Source organism: Haliotis cracherodii, unplaced genomic scaffold (assembly GCF_022045235.1).
Source record: "Haliotis cracherodii isolate W230 unplaced genomic scaffold, xgHalCrac1.p SCAF_10, whole genome shotgun sequence".
NCBI lineage: Eukaryota > Metazoa > Mollusca > Gastropoda > Lepetellida > Haliotidae > Haliotis > Haliotis cracherodii.
This window is the reverse complement of record NW_027266265.1, coordinates 39,012,333-39,033,779: the sequence shown is the minus strand read 5'-3', so window position 1 is coordinate 39,033,779 and position 21,447 is coordinate 39,012,333. Positions and strand designations below refer to the sequence as shown.

Sequence of the window (21,447 nt, the reverse complement as noted above, 5' to 3'; positions counted from 1 at the left end):
CACTCCCAAGATTATGCCATTTTGGAATATTAGTTATGCTTATTTATAAAAAGATTCAACAGGTAAAATAACAACTTGATTATGTTTTATATTCCTAAAACAAAATGGGTTAAATGTGAGCTCCAGAGGGGATATATGTGTACAGTAAACTACGTTTATAACGAACACGCTTATAACGAACTGACGGATATAACAAACTTACTTTTTTGTCCCGGCTATTTGCTGTAATTATGCTGTATACGTACTTTTAACGAACTATGGTTATAACGAACTAAAATTAGTGGTCCCTTTAAGTTCATTATAACTGTAGTTTACTGTATGTGTAAATATTGATACAGTTGGCCACATACTTGTCAACACATAAGCAGCTACCAGTTAGTATGGAGGAGATATATGAGTATATCATCCAAGGTCTGTTAAATATTGATAGTTTGACACATACTTGTCAACACATAAGCAGCTACCAGTTAGTATGGAGGAGATATATGTGTATATCATCCAAGGTCTGTTAAATATTGATAGTTTGACACATACTTGTCAACACATAAGCAGCTACCAGTTAGTATGGAGGAGATATATGAGTATATCATCCAAGGTCTGTTAAATATTGATACAGTTTGCCACATACTTGTCAACACATAAGCAGCTACCAGTTATATTACAGGGGATATATGTCTATATCATCCAAGGTCTGTTAAATATTGATACAGTTTGCCACATACTTGTCAACATAATGATATAAGCAGCTACCAGTTAGTATGGAGGAGATATATGTGTATATATCATCTTAGATATGTCAAATATTGATACAGTTTGCCACAAACATGAGCAGCTGCCAGAATTAAGTATAGAGGACAGGGGCAGTGAAGTGAATGAGGGGTCGTAGGGAAGGACAAAGAGACCAGAGATACACCAAGCTTCAAAGTCCATCCTCTTTCAGTAAATACCCTCCTCGTAGTCTGTCAATACAATACATTGTGGGTGGAAGAATACAGGGCTAAGTGAAGTGTGCTGTGTTTTTGTGTGATGTTGGAAGTAAACATGTGTGATCATGTGTGACTGTTTTAGGGCAGATGTCAGGAATACAAAAGGAGGGTGCTGTGGAGAACTCGGGTAGAACAAGATCTGCTTCAAAATAGTTTTCTTTCAAAGTATCCGTAGGTCAATCTAGATAACTCATTTGATGGCCATTGAATGTTTTGTGTTATTTATCAAGATAGACTGACGTTAATTCTCTGAAATGAAAATATTTTTACTGATAATTTTTTATTAAAATGTCACTCACTACTAGACACTGAAGAAATCTTGTGTTGTTGACATGCTTATACTTCAGATTTTGGATATTTTTGTTTCAGGATTTGTACAGAGACTAATATCAAGAAAGATTCAGGTATCAAAATTCTCAGCACCTGAAAATGGGGTTTAATGTCGCATTCAAGATTGTTGCTCTTATGTCATGATGTGCAAGCATGTGTGTGTGTGTGTGTGTGTGTGTGTGTGTGTGCGTGCGTGCGTGCGTGCGTGCGTGCGTGCGTGCGTGCGTGCGTGCTTGTAGTAGTCTGGACTAATGCTGATTTTATAGTGCTAGTCCACTGAGATACATGCAGTTTAACATGAATACCCCACTCAGACACAGTATACTGACTCCAAGCCGACCAATCCTTGTTTCAGCCCTTTAATGCCAAGCGCCAGACAGAGTAACAACAAGTACCATCTTTTAACATCTTTTGGTATCACAAGGGCGGGGATCAAACCCCCGATCTTCGCTCTCTGGGCAGACACTCTACCACTAGACCACAGAGGCGGTTTCTAAGAAAATGAAATGTCTACACAGTTATTAAATGTCTGTACATACCCGTAAGGTTGAAGCAGGATTGCGAAGTCATTTTGTACTGCTTGTTGCAACGTATTGTAATTTTAGTGCCTGAACAGAGATGTGAGTGAATGAGTGAGTGAGTGAGTGAGTGGGTGGGTGAGTGAGTGAGTGAGTGGGTGGGTGAGTGGGTGAGTGAGCGAGTGAGTGAGTGAGCAATTAAAACCTATTAGTGGATTAAAGCCACTATTGAGTGTTTAGGTCCCCCATTAATTTAGCTTCACTTACCGAAAAACAAGGTTCAAGGATAAGTTCTGACAAACATTCCACAGAGGTTGTATAACCTTATACACTACTGCCTAAAAGTTCATTCCCCTAACACGCGTTGAGAACGCGTGTAACACGCATGTGACACGGGTGCTCAACGGGTTGCACACGGGGTGAGCACCCGTTGGACACGGGTGTGCAACGGGTGTGTGTCGCGTGTGCAACCCGTTGCACACGCGTGTGCCACGCGTGTAACACGGGACCGGGTTCCAGTTGAAGTTGACAAATTTATCAAATGAATAGTGAGATAAAACAAAACAGTGAGATGTGAAATTTGAGTTAATGAGCGGCCATTGAGCTGTGCTCACCAGACCGTAAATACAAGGTCGGCCCATCTTAATTAATGTTCGGTTGCTAGACTTTTATGGCATGAACCATTCCACTAGGGTCCAGTCTAGCCATTGTGGCTAGCCGACAGTAGAACAGTAGTGAATTTAGATGCGAGTTTATTGCTAGGGGAACCCCTGTGTTGACACGATTGTCGCGGGTTGGTAAATGTTCACCATTAATAAAATGATTGTTTGTGGATTGCGAACATATTCATTTGCCCACACGAGTCATTCCATTTGATTGCAAATATAACGTTTTTCGTTCGCCAAATTTATGCTTTAGACAGTACAATTATGATATAGCCGTCACCACTACTAATGTCTCATTATTTCACGTAGGAATATGTCCCATTTCCCCACACCCCACTTTCTGTGTTGTATTTTGAAAGAATAAATAAAAGAAAGGTTTTGTGTGGGACACTTTTATACTAATTATAAGAGGATGTTGTAAATGAATATGAACAGCCATGCTGTCTGACAGTTGATAGAATTTGAGATCTTCACAATCACCGGGTGTGACCATGTTGACAGAATCTCGTTAGGGTTTGTGATTTTTACATTTGCCCAATGACCATGGTGAGTATTGCTGGGGATACCAAACGTAACAGTTTATTATTAGAGGTTGTGAGTACCTATACCACGTAGATAGGATATCTTTAGGATTTTAATCCTTCTTTGAGAGGCATTTAGAAGTTGGAGTACTACGTTAGGAGAAGATTTATGGGTGACTTTAATCCTTTCTTTCTCTGTGGGTAATCCTTTCATGTTGATTGGAGGAAGTCACTCAACCAGGTCATGACAGGTCGTGAGTTTACTCACTAACTACTGTGAGCGTTTTTGGCATGACATCTTTTCTTGTATAAACAGCGAAACGATGCTCACTCACTCACTGTTAATTTTCTGCAGTTTGCTGGCAAAGTGGGGATAAACCTCAGTGTCAAAGACGATCAAATTTAGTTCGAATCCTTGTTTATATGTGACATCTCCCAAATGGGGACATTTTCATAAACTTGGCAAGTGATGATGAATTTTAATATTAATATTATTATAGCTTATGAAATTGTTAATAAAACTTTAATAAAATTGTGCTTCACTCTCACGAAAAATATATTGTCTGTGAGTAAATTTATATGTCACGTTACATCGGCATTTTTCAGTGATATTGGGACTACATGAAACATGGCTGGTTTTACATTTCTGATACAGGTGCTTGACTGACTGAGTAGTTCATGATCAATAAGATATGTTTAAATCAGTCAAGTTTGCAACAATAGATGAATAAGTTGATACATTTGGACCGCAGTTACCGATTACCAACTTAAGACATAGAGACAGGGAGGAGATATGTAACCAAACCTATGATCCTGTTTAGACAGTTGACAGTTAGAACGTTGGATTAAATGACAGTAACTAATTTTAACATTCCCCAGTTATATCATAAAATACATCATAACTCATAACAGTCCGAGAGACATCTTCCAGACTTATACTAGTATTGAAGGGACAATAGCTTTTGACAGTTTAAAAGTAAACTCACCTTAAGGTGCTTGGCAAGTCAAAACTTACCTCCCTGTATATGTTTTTTAGGTTTGACAGCAACTATGCTTGTAGATTTCATAGATAGACATGATTGGTTAGCTAGATGTTATTACAATAAGCGAAAATGTCTTAAAAGTCCACAGTTTGCTTAAAAGTACAAAAAGTGTGTTATAGATCTATCAACGTTTTCTTTTATTGACCATAATATTTGCACTATATTGCTGTAAGCTGTAAATAATCTAGCCTCCCCATGTACGTAACTTACATATTTTCATGTATGACCAGAACAGCATTTAAAGTTCTGGTAGATAGGTACCTCGGAGATTTAACGTGCGCTTTCCGACTTTAGCCTATCTCGCACACGGGGAAGCACTTACACTATTAGGGTAAAAAAGCGTAATGATTAAATAAAGAAGTGCAAACATCCCCCCCCCCCCAAAAAAAAAAATATAAAAAAATTATAAAAATTAAGTTTAGTCCTTGTAGTAGTCTCTTGGTCAGCTTCTCATCCTGGGGGTCGGGATTCTGGTAGAGACTCTTGGCAAGGAGGGCGGAGGTATTGGCGACGAAGTGGTTTGAGGTCGGTACGCCACTACTCTGGAAGAAGTGGTACAAGTCTGTGTAGTTTGTGATGTCTTACTCGATGTCCTGTCCCCCCTTCTTGTGCACCATGACGAAAGGGACTCCTTGTTTGGCGTAGAGATATTCCTTTGGGGTGTTGATCTGGTCAACCTTGAGATCCGGCCGGGGCTTGTAGTGGTTGATCGGAATGTCTGATTTTTCCACTAGTAAATAAAGTTCTTTGGTATGACCTCTTTTATCCCTGCTGACGTTATCCTAATGTTCAATTTCAGTCTGCCTCACCAAGCGTAAGAAAGCATTGTACATGATAAACCACACTGATGCAATTTTCTATATATATATATTTGTAGATATGAAGCATTCTAGTTAATTGTGGATACACTGGGCAGACAGAATTGTGTTTATTTCCAGGCCATCCTGATCGTCGTTTACTACTATAAGGTGTATGGTTGGAGGCAAGATCAAAGGCGCCGCACAGCATTTATTACATAACAGACGGGGTCGTCCGTTTCGCTTTGAAAACCACCCCACCTGTCTGTAGGAGTTATATAATCAGTGCGCAAATAACTGTGTCAAGTCCACTGCCGGGCTGATGCGGTGTCAGCGTCAGCGATGAACACGAATGCCCAAATCATAGACCTGTAGCACTCACAAGTTGCTTAGCCAAAATATTTGAAAAGTGTATATTCAATTCTCTGATAACAGCAAATATAACCTTAGAAAAAGATTCAACATACAAACAATCAAATGTAGAACACAGACCTATGCTTATTATCATTTCTTCTGGATATGATCAACCTGCGGAACCCTCTATCCGATGAAGTAACTAATGCTCGCTCATTAAAAGAAATCAAATCCTTAATTAATCGTTCTGATGCAATTATTAATAATTTTGACTTCAAATATTTTCATAGATCATGCCAAATTGTCCACTGTCGCCTTAGGCTCGGCTGCAGTGACTTAAACGCTGATAAGTTTAGACGACATGTATCAGACATACCAGACTGCACTTGTGGATATCACCTTGAAGATGCAATTCACTTTTTCTATAACTGTTAAAAAATACGATAATATCAGAAACACTGTGTATTTCTACACACATGAGTATGGTCTAAACATGATATTACATGGCAGTAGTTAAGCAGTTCTACAAACATGACTCTTCTTAAATCAGTTCATGACATCATTGTCAAAAGCAAAAGGTTTGAGTAGCTTAATTTTATGCATGCAGTAAAGGAAAACTGCATTACCTTATTTCACAGACACCACTTGCTTCAGTGTACTGGCTTCGTGTATTTCATTTGTGCATTTTGTATGTTTATGTTCATCACTCTCTTATATATATATATATATATCCAGCTGTTGTTAAGTTGTTACCTGGAGAGGTATTACATAAGCAAGTTTTGCTTGTTTACCGATCCAGATTTCTTTTGAAATAAAAATACGTTTAAGCCAACACAGCTAACCCTAAAACACATGATTGTAAACTATTCAAAAAGGAGCACTAATCTCTGGCTTCTCGGGTGTCGAACTCAAACTCAAACTCATTTATTCTTAGAATAACATGACATACAATTATCTACAATTTTTATTATGTACAATTTAACAAAAATAATAAAAATAGGAAACGTGGATACTAATACAATTTACCAATTGTATTGTACACATTGTTAAGGAATTTAGATAGGCCTTTTAGATTTCTTACACTGTTAGTGGTCATAATTTTCTTAAATGTTTGGAAACTTAAGATATTGCTTATTTAAGAGTTCATATCGCCGTTGGTGTAAAGCTTCACATCGGAATGAATAATGCAATTCATTTCCCACAGCGATAGAATCACAGAGTGGACACTGGCTGTCTTCCCTGGGAATGTTCAGCCATCGACCAGTTTCAACTGGTAATCCTTGGTTAGAAAGTTCTGAATTTTAGTATTGGGAGAAATATTGATTTTAAGAGCAGTAGATATTTCGCAAATGAAGGTTGATTCTTCAGGTAATACGACCTTTGGATTTCCGCTTGGGCTTACTAGCTGCCGTGAGTCAATTTGCTCGTTAACGCAACCGAGCGTGACAAGAGACTGGGCTACCAGTCTGCAAGGACAGCTAAATAAACTTACGCATTTTTGAAAACTGATTGGTTACCCGTGATCTATGAAGATTTCAACAAAGGGCGCATGGTAATTAATTTCTTCAGCCTAAACAAACAGACAAATAACGGCGAAAGCTCATCGGATGTCGTTATTTGGAAATACCCCTGATTGTTACAGTTTGATAAAAAAAGTATCCCTGAGTGAAAGCATTTGCGGATTTCGGATTGCGTGGATGTTACAATTACTACTCCCTTGTTGTCATCCACATTTTCTGGTATAACCCTACACTTCTGTATTTGTCGTAATTCACATGCTGCTCAGTTAATGAATTTATATTATGTATACTCAGTTGTGGCACCACTCAGATTACCGGATAAAGGTTCAAATTTGGTCTTTCTTGTACCTGGGGTAATTATTTAATCTAAATCCAGGTTTGAAGTGAGGTGGAATGTGAATTATGCACGTGGCAGCCCAGCAAGAGATGTATGATCAGTTGATTTACTTTTTTTGTAAATCAACTGATCATTCCCAGACATCAAAAGATCAACAGGAAATACGTTGATTGATTAATTACTGTTATCTTGCACAGTGGATATGTCAAAAGTAAGAGTTTACATGTGAAGGTAGGGTTACTAAACCTAGGGAATACACTCATATCATGGCGTGAAGTACAGATGTAAAAACAACATACTTTGTTCAAAGGGTAACCGATAATACACTGACTGGTTGTTCATTGTTATCTAACTCAATGTATGTTTTCAAGAACCGTGGACATTATAAAAATAGTTGTCACGTGGGCTTTCTCAGCTAACTTGGCACCTATGTGAAACAATTGAAACAAACTAAGCGATCAGTTAAGAAACAGACACGGGTTATAATATTCGATACATTTAAATAACGTTTAAAAACGATATATTTAAATATTTTAATATATTTCATATATATTCCAAATATTGTTTCCAAATAATTATTATTAAAGTATTTGATTCTCACATAGACATTTGACATCGAATAAGTATTTTTGTACAGCTGCAGACGCAATGGATATTGTTCCTTTATGTTGATATTCCCGGATACATTATAACTTTGGTAGGTTGTAATAATGATATTTGCATTTTGTTTTCATTCATTCGCTGCAGCTTTGAACAGAATCATTCTTGTTCCTTTCCGTTTGGTTGGGAAGTTTTTCGATGCGCGATAGACGTTGTTTTCACAAGTATTTTCTTTTGTAAGCGTGTATATGTTACAGTCAATGTGTAAAATATGATTCACTCAGGCAATTTATTAAATATCTAAATATTTCAGTCATTTTACAAATTGACTGAATAATCCATTCATTTATTTAACCGACTGACTAAAAATGATAAAGACGACCAAAAGAGCTTAAACACATCACAATATATTAATTATGCTAAGAAAAGAAGCCAAACAATACAGAACTGTACTTGGTGATGATATTAAACATAAACAAATATTTGGAATTCGTTATCATATTAATAAAGATGGACATATTTTTCAGTTAATTTGTAAAATAAACTGAATATTTAGGCGTTTAATACATTTCCTTAGTGAAATCTGTTTACATTTTGAATGTAAACATATACTCACGGTAAAATAAGCAATGTTCAGATGAAATATTTACTTTGTGTTGCAAGTCAAAATAGTGTACACGAAGATCGCACAATTACCAAGCAAGTGACTTATCAAAACTGCATCACCATTACCGATGCTCCCCACAAATATACCTACATTTCAAAAACTGTATTTCATTTTTGTTGATCAGTGTGACCATATGTCCTTCTACTTTCAATAAAAATGCGCTTACGAATGGCGAGCACAGGTCGCGAACAAGTCTAGATTTCTGCTATATCATCCGGGTACTCACTGAGAAAATACAGTAATGCACAGGTAACAACTACTCCCGCGGAATTGCTTTAGATCAGTGCTCTTTTGTACGTTGAAATACTATATATTGTGAATGCCAAAATGATGTATCAAGGATCAAGTAGAAGATACATTGACCGTTGCACTGGGAGTTTATTCAACAGACCGTGAAAATAACACTGCTGTATCTTATTATTTATTTTAGATGACGCAGTCAAAGCTCACTTCTCCTGGCGGCCATTATCGAACGGCCAGCTAAAACACAACCCCGCGCTTACGTCTACAGGTCTCTTCCTGTAGTACGGCAATTAGTATTCTCTCCCTCAAGTGTATCCTCAATGATATAACCCACCCTCATTAATTACATGCTGCTCTTTTTCAGCCTCACGGCTATGGAGCTGTGATAAAGAGTCCAAGTCATCATAAAGTAATTAGGGTCCAATAAAAACAATGCGCCGCCAAACCTCATACATATTATCACTGAAAGTCGTACTACAGACGGTTAATGTCAAATCACAATAAAAGCATTTCAATTGCAATAACATGTTCCAGGACCATGTATTCTCTTAACACCATCGGATTTAGAAGCAATGGTCGTATAAAACAAAACACATCTATTTGATCACAACAGTATTCATGTTATTCCCACAAAATCACATAAAGAAAGGAGACATTAGGAAATACATGTGCATTATCATTTTTCGTCAGGATAACAAAATTTTCTCCCCTTGTTACCACCTCCAGGTTCAGCTTAAGACGGGTCCTCCTTTGGTCAAAAGTTTGTTCCCCCTCTAATGAGTGTGTCACGCGTTGCACACGAGTGGCGGACGGGGTGCACACCCGTGTGCAACGCGTTGCACACGGGTATCACACGCGTGACCAACCCGATGCACACTGGTTGCGTAACGCGTTGCCCATGCGTGTAAGGGGAATGAACTTCTAGGCAGTAGTGTACTTGACATTATCAACCGGAGAAAATTCATATTGGCTATTTCATGTTTGTTGTAAGAAAAAATATATATAAAAAAGCAGCAAACAAATGAGTCATTTCAAATAGCTGTGATACCAGAATGGCTGGTACATGGTATAGATTTTGAAGATATATAATCTTCAAACACAAGTACTCCACCCCCACAGAGTTTGAGAAAAAGAAGATCAAAGTTTATCATTGATTTCACGTAGGTGGCACTTCAGAGAGATCTACATGTTTCAAGTGGGGATACAGCGTTTTGGTTTTGGAAATAGGTATGTGGGTGTGCGTGCATGCATGCGCACAGCATTTTGGAAATATATGTGTGTGTGTGTGTGTGTGTGTGTGTGTGTGTGTGTGTGTGTGGTGTGGTGTGGTGTGGTGTGGTGTGGTGTGGTGTGGTGTGGTGTGGTGTGGTGTGGTGTGGTGTGGTGTGTGTGTGTGTGTGTGTGTGTGTGTGTGTGTGTGTGTGTGTGTGTGTGTGTGTTCATTCGCCCGCATATGCACAGCATTTTGGAAATAGGTATGTGGGTGGGTGGATGGGTGTGTGCATGCATGTGCACAGCATTTTGGACAAAGCTTAGGTGGGAGTGGGTGTACACTTGAAATATAAAATGAAGGGAAACTATTCGGAAAACAATTTACATTTTGTTACCCAAACTGTTGTCAGGTCATTATTATTTAAGTTCAGAACATGTCACTATATGATTTAGTTATATGTTTTTTAAACGTCCCCATGACTAACATGCTTCAAAAAGGGAGATTCATCAACCCACTCGGGATCCTTGTATGGGTCTGAAGTCGTTCCCTCTCAACATTGCCATGAAAATAAGGTCAAGGGCAAATCACCATCAATTTGTCAGTTTGGATGAGCTTCGCCAGTTGGAGCTGAATTGCCATCATGGCGATACAGAGGCAGTATGACACCAGGTGTGATGAAATGGGGCTTAACATTGCATTCAAGAGTATTGCACATATGCATATATTTGTGTGTGGCTGTTTTTACTCATTAAGATTTGTGCCTGATTTATAGTGCAAGCCCACTACAATACCATGCCGCAGGTTATACTGACTCCGAGCTCACCAGTCCTTGTGTTATGCCTTTAATGCTAAACACCAGGCAGGGTAACAACAATCACCGTTTACCGTCTGTTGGAATGAGGGACTGAACCACCTACTGTCCATTCTGCTGAGACACCCTATCAACTAGGGCACCTAGGCGATCATATAAACATAGATATCGGAAACAAGATGATAGATTATGAAGAAAAAACGTTGGATAATTTAAGTTAACAATATTTCTACTTTGTTTGTTATTTAATACTGCACTCAACAATATTTCAGCTGTATGATTATATTTACTGGGATATATACTTGTGACCAATATTTTTTATGTTTGTGATACTATACTTGTCCACTGTTTGTATATTATTTGTATTCAAATTTTTTTGCTTTATAACACCATTGAGCAGGTTGAGGATGTTTATTAAAATGGTTCCTAAAAATCATATTGATACATATTGGCCGAAAGTTATCAGTGCATAGGTGAATGATTTGATAATTTTCAGTAAGCTTCACATTTCCATTATTCCTCAAAAGGGAAAGTATGATATTGCATCGTTATCAGGCAATATACAATGACATAGTCAACAGTTAACATGTATAGACGTACAATGCTTTCAATGTGGAACCATGTTACCTATAGGTGAGGGGAAATGGGGTTGAATGTCGCGTCCATGTGTGTGCGTGCCTGCGTGCATGTGCGTGTTTGGCATGCATATGGTGTGTGTGTGTGTGTGGTGTGTGGTGTGTGTGGTGTGGTGATACCAATTTATAATGCTAGCCCACTGAGATACCATGCTGCAGTTTAACAGACTTGACAGTGTTTTGGGTAAACATCCTAGTTTGGACCACTACAAATTACAAACTATACTTGAGAAAGAAGTATAAAATGACAAATATTAGCCTTTGCTGTAATACAGCAATCAAAGGTGTTAATTAGAGGCATGTCATTGTGATTTTAAAAACAACCAGAATCAAGTATTTATACTTAAAGGTCATCAAATAAAAGCAACAAAATCCATTTCCATTAGCAAATGAAATCTCTAAGAGCAGAGTCCATTGCATGATTCAGACTATATATTAAGCATGTGTTTATGAATCACTATCAATTAGTGATGATACCAGGTATTCGCGAAAAGGTGAGCATTTCCTGGACAAGTGGCATCCATCACAAACGCATGCAAAGGCAGTTGAAGTGTTCACCTCAATAGACACAAGGACATATAGTATGTCATGGGAAAATTGTGTTTAATGCCCTGTTACCAATATCTCAGTACACTATAAGGGTAATGCTATTTTTCAGGGCATTGTCATTTGAAGAAGCCCAAGGTCTCCCATTAACTGCACGGCGAAGGAGGGCAGTTGAAAAGACCGAGGGCTTCTGCAAATGATAATGCCCTGAAAAATAGCCTTACCATTATTATAGCTAAAATGGATGGAATTGGTTATCAAATAAAAAGAAACAACAATATCGGTTGTGAAACATTTACTGCAATCAATACGAATGTCACTGACCCTCTTTTACAAATATGGTAATGTCATAGAACAAACCAGATGACGTCACTATTGAACGTGACGTCACCTATCCCTATCCTATGACATCACCTAACAATGGGCGTGATAATGGCCCTTCGTCAAGCAATATGAGGGCATTATCAAGTTACAGTGGTCCATTTCTGATAACATGCATGCAGTTTAGTGATAATTCTATCCATTTTAGCTATATCATACAATAACTGGACCTGAAGCAGACAATCCAGTGGTTGATATTCTGCCATGTGGCAGCAACAAATCTGATTATTCCAAATACTCTCACCATCCATTGTGACCCCTTGATCCACATTCCATAATCATGTTTGACCTTTGTGTAACCTACCTTGACCTGTAGCAGAAGGTCATCCCGCTGGTTGTTTCGTTCTTCAAGTTCCTTCTGCAGACTGTGGTATTCGGCCAGTGAACACGGACTTGACACGGAGGCTGGAGAGACAAGACAGTGAGTGAGTGAGTGAATTGAGTTTCCTTCCACTTTGAACAGTGTTTCAGTTGTGTCACACTGCGTCAAGTTACACGGGAGGAAAGACTACATGAAGCTGATACTTGAGTTTTACCCCAAGAGTAAAATCCATCGGTTATGATTCTGTGAAACCAAAAATATAATTAGTCTGGGGCTCAAACCCATAACTAGCACATCCTAACTTGGACAAGGGAGGCTACCATGCACGGTCAATTTAAGCACTCTTGACAACCCTTACCATATGTACATGGTCACAGAATTACAGAAAGCAAACATGGAAAATAAGAAATTTGTTCGTCCAAAGTATTTGTTTGTTTCTTTGTTGTTTAAGGCAACACAAATATTACAGCTATATAACTGCGGTCTGTAAATAATCAAGTCTGGAACCCAATCCAGTTAATCTCTTCTTACAACAAGCATTGTCGCCTCTTACAACAAGCATAGTCGCCTCTTACAACAAGCATTGTTGCCTCTTACAGCAAGCATTGTCGCCTCTTACAGCAAGCATGGGTTGCTGAAGACCTATTTTAACCTAGATCTTCACGCGTCTATGGTCTCCATGGTCTATGGTATTGTTTTATCCAATATGAGAGACTATAAAACATGCAGCATAACTCGACATCTATACATTCATTGTCCCAGATTTCTAATTTGTCAGCTGCATCTCCTGCCCAAGTAAGTATGACTTAGGATCACCAGCAATCAATGGTTCAACACAATGGAAGAACAGGTGGAGAATGATATGATCACGCTATGGAATATTCACACCTATAGGTTTCAAACATGGTGTCACAATGTGTCTCATAAAGATATGATTTGATCAAGAGCTCAAGTTTACCTCGGAGGTGGAGCTAGTATATGAGGAGGGTGAGTGAGTTTGGTTTAATGCCTCTTTGAACAGTATTTTAGTTATGGCATGGCATGGCAGCTTCATGTGGGAGGAGTGAGTGAGTGACTTTGGTTTTACGCTGCTTTCAACAGTATTTCAGTTATTTGACAGCATGTCAGCTTGATGTGGGAAGAAATTTTACCACTATGGTGAAATCTAGAGCATGGGCATGATGCTGAGGCAAGAGCGTCCATTAGCCTTTTTATCTAAGTCTTGTTTCTACCCTTGCCACATCAAGCCCACTTTCCTGTGCTATGATTGGACTACTGCATATATCGATAGTCCAATCAGAGAATGTTTCACAAAATCAACATCCCCGACTGGTTCACCTTTGCATGAAGGTGATTTACCACTGCCTGTCTTTGTTGATAGGAATATGTCTTTTTCATCTTTTAAACCCCACAACAATTGCATATATTTTTGTGTCACTGATGAAATCGCAAATGTTTTCATTATCGTCGCCTATGGTAGTCGCCATTTTTTAGAAGCATTTATGAGATAAAAACAGCAATCTGATTGGATATCGCATTTTCATTACAAGGGGCACAATTTGTGAATCTACGCGAGGTGGTGCCAGGATGGAGCCAAGAAAAGTGGCCTTGGTGTGGCAAGGGTAGAAAATAGGCTTTGATATAGGCATGTGGACACGCTTTCCTCGGGAAACAAGGCTTTGATATAGGTTTGTGGACACGCTTGCCTCAGGAAACAAGGCTTTGATATAGGCATGTGGACACGCTTGCCTCGGGAAACAAGGCTTTGATATAGGCTTGTGGACACGCTTGCCTCGGGAAACAAGGCTTTGATATAGGCATGTGGACATGCTTGCCTCGGGAAGATGGGTACTGACAACCCTAGCAACATCTGCATCCATGATTATAGGATTCTAGTACGCTTAGCAGAAGCAATTCTCTACAGTGTATCACAGTGCCTGAAATGACTGGCCATACATGTGCGTGTATGTGAAGAGATAATTAAATTAATGGTGAAGGCAACAAAAAAGACATATCCGTAGATTATGTGGTAAGGTCATCGACTATCCCACATGGCACTAATGAAATACTAATATTGAGGATAGTTTTAAGTTCTGATGATCGTTTTGAAATTAGTTACAATAACAAAATCACTCATTTTATGTCAGAAGACCCATGTGAGGGATTCTTCAAGTTAACAATTTGCATTGAACAATCATTTAACGTCTAAAGAAAAACTCAGGTTTAATGAGAACAACTTCGCATTTCTTACTGACACTTGTTGCAATAAACTGCGAAATGGGTCATACTGCTATTTTAGGTCTTATATTTCTCTATGTATTTACACATACGACCTTCTTATCTTATGTCAAGCCACAAGTGCTATTATGTTGACCTAAGTTTGGGTTCTAACACGGAATGTTAAGATTTTTAAAAAAAGCAGCATTTGTATGGGATTATATTTTACTCTACTAGCTCAGAGGGAGGGGGGGGGGGGGGGGGGGAGAATATTATTAGAACAAGAGAGAGTACAAAGTTTCATGAGAGAAGACAAAGTTCTAAGAGAAAAGATAAAAGCATCGTAAGGGACTGATCATTGATATTCGGGGGGTGGGGGGTGGGGTGTTAAATTGTGCCTGAAAATGCTTTGAAAAAATAATTCTGCTTCAGATTGTTGGAAAAAAAAAATTGTAGCCGAAAAAATATCTAATCTCCAGACAAAATCCCAGGATCCCCAAGAATATCAAATGGTCGATCCCTAATCTGGGATTCAAAGCCTGGCCAATTTCACCCCACTGGGCCAACATGGACATTTAGCATAGCTTGAAATGCAAGACATTAAAATTTTGCAATGGTAATCTCATCCTCGCTGAAGCAGGGTATTAAATCTCAATTCTCTTATAAGTCAAGAATTGATTAATTTGTGACAAAATCCAAAATGATACAAAACTCAATCCTCTCAAGAGCTTCAGGAATATTTGAATATGCATACTACTCAAAAGAAGTTAAGGTCCATTCGATTCTTTCATATCACTACAGTGAATCTGCCATGACAGATTAACTATGGTGATATGAAAGAATCGGATGGTCCTAAAAGTCTTTTGACATGACAGAGTAACTATAGTGATATGAAAGAATCGGGTGGTTCTAAACTTTTTTTTGAGTAGTATAATCACCAAGTCACCCACGACCTCTGACCTTGCTTCAGGAGTGTGGGCCCAGGGGCCCATATCAATCAGAAAGGGAGGGTCAGGTGTGTTTGTGTGGGTTTAGTGACCCAGGCTTTGGCCCATTGAACCACTGTTGAATTGCTGCAGCCCAGTATTCATACATTTACCATATTCCCTGCATTAAGGGACAGATCTAGGAGAAACAGCCCTCCTACTGAGGACTGGGTCTGTTAGGGTTACGGTTCTCCCCATTTCAGTTAAATTTTAAAGTTTACCTCAACAAACTGTTCCTGCTTCACAGTGTCCCAGCATGAATAAGAACAGTTAAGGGCCGGGCCTTAAATGGAAGCCAGCCTCTAATATGAGCCTGGTCTCCAAGTAAACGTCACTGTTACCAATATTCCAGCAATATCTTGATGGAGAACACAAGAAATAAACTTCACACATTGTTTCTTTGTTTGATGTTTAACGCAGCAATATTCCAGCTATGAGTGAGTGAGTGAGTGAGTGAGTGAGTGAGTGAGTGAGTGAGTGAGTGAGTTTGGTTTTACGCCGCTTTTAGCAATATTCCAGCAATATCACGGCGGGGGACACCAGAAATGGGCTTCACACTCCAGCTATAAGACGGCAGTCTATAAATAATCATGTCTGGGCCAGACAATCCAGTAATTGATATCATGAGCATCGATCCACACCATTGGGATACGATGACATGCACCAACCAAGTAAGTGAGCCTGACCACCCGATCCTGTTTATGGCAAGCATGGGTTGCTGAAGATCTATTCTACCCCGGATCTTCACGGGTCACACATTGTACACAAGTGGGAAATCAAACCTGGCCTTTGGCTGGACCAGAAATGGTTCAACCACTAGGCTAGCCTACCACCTATCTTGCTAGGGGAAATATGGTATACAGGTAGTACACCGAAGCAGGTGTTTGTTGTTATTGTCACAGATGCAACAGGTGGGATGGAATATGTTTGTATTCATGTCACACCATGACAAAATATTACACATTGCACAATGTGACAACTCAGCCATGAGATATGAATACCGAGTGCCATGTTAAGTGTTTGTGTCCCTGGGCGGACCACAGTGACAGAGTGACAGAGTGAGTGAGTGAGTGAGTGAGTGAGTGAGTGAGTGAGTGAGTGAGTGAGTTGGGTTGAACGCTGCTTTTAACAGTGTTCCAGTTATATCACGGCGTGCCAGCTTGATGTGGGAGGAAATACATTACAAATACAGTTAAAAAAGCAGCATGCATTTCCTCGGACATTTTGTTTAAACTACAAAGATAAATGTTTGTTAGTTGTTTAAAGCCACAATCAGCAATACTGAAACTTTATGATAGTGGCCTGAATATTTACTACTCAACATTTGCTTATGATGAAAAAAGTCATCCTTTGTTTGTTGTTTAACGCCACACTCAGCAATATTCCAGCTATATGACAGCAGTCTGTAAATAATCAAGTCTGGACCAGACAATCCAGTGATTGATATCATGAGCACTGAACTACGCAATTGGGATATGATGACATGCATCAACCAAGTCAGCGAGCCTGACCACCCGATCCCATTAGTTGCCTCCCCTGACAAGCATATCATCCTCAGTCAAAGGCCAGGCGTGGTCCTCAGCAAATGATGTGTATTGTAATTGAGTCTGGACCAGACAGTTCAGTGATTGATATTGTGAGCAACAATCCCACCATCGTGGTATGATGACACACAATTGTCCAAGTCACTGAGCCTGACCACCCCATTGAGTCATCACTTACAACCAGTATAGGTTGCTGGGGAGCAATTCTAACCATCCAAGGGGGGAAGACTGTCTATGTAGTGTACACATTGGATTATAAGATTTAGCTCACTGACTCATTCTGTTGATACGAAGCATATCTATTCCACACCAGCAAACAATATTCAGCAACACCACCTAAACATTGGACTGATCTTTATATAATATTTATCTTTCATTTTTTTTTACAAGCAGATCAGGAAGACATACATGCTTTTGGGTGTGGCAGAACTGAGTGGGCCTTCAAAGCATTCCATGCATTAACTGCATTGCTGGGATAAAAAACCCATTAAAGTTTGAGTACAGTTTCGTGTCATCCCCTGAGTCAGTGATGGGTGTTTGAGATATATATATAGCTGCTGATTGTTGAATAGACGGCTCTTGCACAGTGAATTCACTGGGTACAATGAACAGAGGCAATGTACTGCCATACATGAATACTGAAACAGTTGCAGTGTGATCATATATGTGTTTATGTATCATTACTTGCACATCAAAGTATTCACGAATGATTACGTATAAATATTTGCAGTGCCATATCTCCTAAAAATTAAGAATGGACACAAATGATATCCAACTGTATCAAAAAGAGTATGTTTGTTGGGAAAATTCAAACTTCTTACATTGAAGCATGTGATAGATGCATCTGATTTTTTTGTGTTCTGAAAAGAAATAAAACCAATGGTTGGACAGTCCAATTTAAATAAGGAAGCCCCCATCCATAATAAGCATAAGGCATGAAACATATTTGTATGTTATTTGTTGTTGAGTGAGTGAGTATGGTTTTATCCACTTTTAGCAATATTCCAGCAATATCACAGCGGGGAACACCAGAAATGGGCTTCACACATTATACCCATGTCGGGAATCGAACCCGGGTCTTCGGCATGACTAGCAAACGCTTTAACCACCAGGCTACCCGACTGCCCCTATTTGTTGTTGAAGTTGTCACCCCCATTTAACGCCTTGGATCCCCCAGTTCTATTACCGAGAGTCTTGAGGACTCGCAAATTTACAGACCAAGAACTTTAACCAAAAGCTGGAAAACATGTCACTTCCGACTTGGTTCTCAGGACTGATTTGAAAATTGGTGTGAACTAGACGCCTATTTTGGCATAAAAGATAAAAATTCCGTGTTAGAATTGTCAGTTTTTTTGCAAAAAGTTGGAAAGGAAAATACTGTTTTCAAGCTTTTTGAGACTTATACACATGAGGCTAATAAATGTAGTTGTGCTTATAAATACTGTTTTGAAACATTACAATAGTCTGGCCATTTCATGTCCTTGTAATAACCATCTTGTCTCATAATTTCTGTCTTGATAATTGGGATACCATGAAGTACATCAATTACTTTCCTCTGTCGCCAACATTCCACCAGCCCCATCTACATCCAACTATGGTAATTGCTCCATTTAGTGGAGATAATTCTAACTCCTCTGTGGCATGTTTTGTAAGTCAGTGAAGCAAACAGCTAATTCCCTCTGCTCTCATTACAGATCTGTCATTTGGGAGGTCACCTGGGCTAGGGGGACAGCTTGACAACACATGTACATCATTGCCTTGACTGTCCCACCTTGGCCCTGTGACATACAGGGTGGGTGGACGCTTTAAATAGTTATTCAGTTATATCACAGTATCAGTTTGATGTGGGAGGAAAGCCCGAAGTGATGCAGGTCTCAGATGTTTACCACTTCGGTGAAACCCACCAGCATGGTCATGGTGCTGACAAACCAAGAACCATAATCGGGGCAAACTGGGATTCAAACCCATAATCAAGGGTTTCTGGTGAGCCCAAGGGACGCAACATTGACCAGCGAAAATGCGGCGCCTGGATGATTAGGCCACCCGTGCCCCCAGATATAGAAAACAGTAACACAGGGAAACATCATTCACATCCCTTAAAGTGATGTGCAGCCTTAGTTCTGTGATTAAAGTGATCGCTCATCATGAAAAAGACCCAGTTTCTATTCACCAATGGGTACAATATGTGAAGCGCCTTTCTGGTGTCCCCCTCAGTGATATTACTAAAATACAGGTAAAAGTGGTGTTTCACCCTTGGATCATAGTGAGTGTTTGGGGTTTAATGATACTTTGAACAATATTTAGTTACAGATATACATACTTCCCACCACAAGAAACGCAAACCATAGAAACATATACAGAAGTATGTCTGTTAAGAAGAGATGTTTCCAGTGATATCGAATAAAGAGCATCTTTATTCTTATCACGATATGCTGCACGTGATTTCCCAAATTTACACGCTAATCCTGCACAAGGCAAATGGTGTATCTCGAGTCATGGGTCTATGACTTGACATGTAATGCGTTCATGAGCATCTGTTCACACAATATACCAGTATGTTCATTTGTGCATCAAACCAATCTAATATGTCTTAAATATGAGTAATTTCTTCATATATTAACCAACATGTATGGTATTCCCGTTTCTTTGGGCAGTGAGTAAAAATATCAGCTAAGTGTGTCAGGTAAGCCCCAAAAATAGAGATATATGTAGATACATAGATGTTAATTGTAGATGTTTACCCACAAGTGTGTGATAACAAAGCAACAGGACTTTACTTTGATCGCTATAAACATGAATGTCACACAATGTGCCACTCCTATTTTTGTAGCTTTACATATTTCGTAACTGTGCATTAAAGAAGGACTTTGTACTTGGGTTTGTTGCCCATTGTCATGTGGCAACACTGTGAGTGAGTGAGTGAGTGAGTGAGTGAGTGAGTGAGTGAGTGAGAGAGAGGGATTTTACACAGCTTGGGCAATATTCCAGCAATATCACGGCAGGGGACACCGGAAATGGGCTTCACACATTGTACCCATATGGGGAATCACACCCGGGCCTTTGGCGTGACAAGCAAACGCTTTAACCACCAGGCTACCCCACCGCCCCATGTACATTAAGACTTACAGTATCACACTTCATAAGAGTGTAGGGGTAAAAGTCTCATCAGTGTTGTGTTCAGACAAACAATAATAACTCTGTTACCAACTAACTCATCTATCACAGAAGGCTTGAGTCAAGAATGACACTTTCTATTATAGGGTCCGACACACAATACATCTCCCTCCCACAGACAACCATGTCCTCCCCAACACTGAAGAAAGTCATACACTTTGCAGATTCACATAGAAATGTCCACTGTGTTTAAAGTATTATATTTCCTACAAAAATAGGTCTGTTGTGTGATACAGAGCAGAAACAATGCTAGGGTAATACATCTAGCATGGTTGGCATGTAATTACTCATGACACAACATGACTGTTATGTCCAGGGTGAAAACACCCCAGGTTATGGATTAGTATTGCCTTGTGAACATGTCTTTTTGCAGTGCACAGTCACACAGTTTGTTGCAGATATGACATTCCTTTGTAGATAGGATGAAGATCTAGATTGGTATATCCTGTTGATGACAACATGAAAAGTTCACTTTAAAATTTTATTTTGGGAAGAAGGGCGATTACCAACCCATCCCATCATTCCACTCCTGAATAAATGATTTGATCAATTGCACTAAGTGAGGAAAAATGTTGGTTTGAAAATGCATATGGATGTGACAACATTTCATATCAATTGATTACACAGATAAATTGCTCCCTTGAATCTCATCCAAGGTCATATGAGGGTAGCTACCTTACATTAATAAAATTGCTCCCAGCGTGTAAACAGTACAACACATTCATGCAAATTGAGTCCCGAAAAAAATAATAATAAAATAAATGAAAAATCAAAAAAAAAAAAGGAAAAAAGATGCAATTCCCAATTATGAATCTGATTGATTAACCTGAGGAATATGTGGAGGACATTTTGAAGCATTGGTATATTAAAAAAATATGTTCTCTGAAGAAAGGTCACCTAAATTTTCGTAAGATTATGAACAGTATCATGTATTAATATCCTATACAGCTAAGCAAATGATATAAAACTGTATAACCAACAGACATTGTTGTCTGAATAGCCAACAAGTAATACATTGTATGTATATGAAACACTAT

The 21,447-nt window shown here is 39.0% G+C and overlaps 1 protein-coding gene across 1 annotated transcript in view; it reads right to left on the bottom strand.

Moving 5' to 3' along the window:
• LOC139454366 (kinesin-like protein KIFC3) overlaps positions 1-21,447 on the bottom strand; it is an 80,472-nt gene that overhangs the window by 25,771 nt on the left and 33,254 nt on the right. Inside the window, exon 4 of the mRNA XM_071236017.1 lies at positions 12,472-12,572. Coding sequence (XP_071092118.1) covers positions 12,472-12,572 — 101 coding nt within the window. The remainder of the gene's footprint in view (positions 1-12,471; positions 12,573-21,447) is intronic.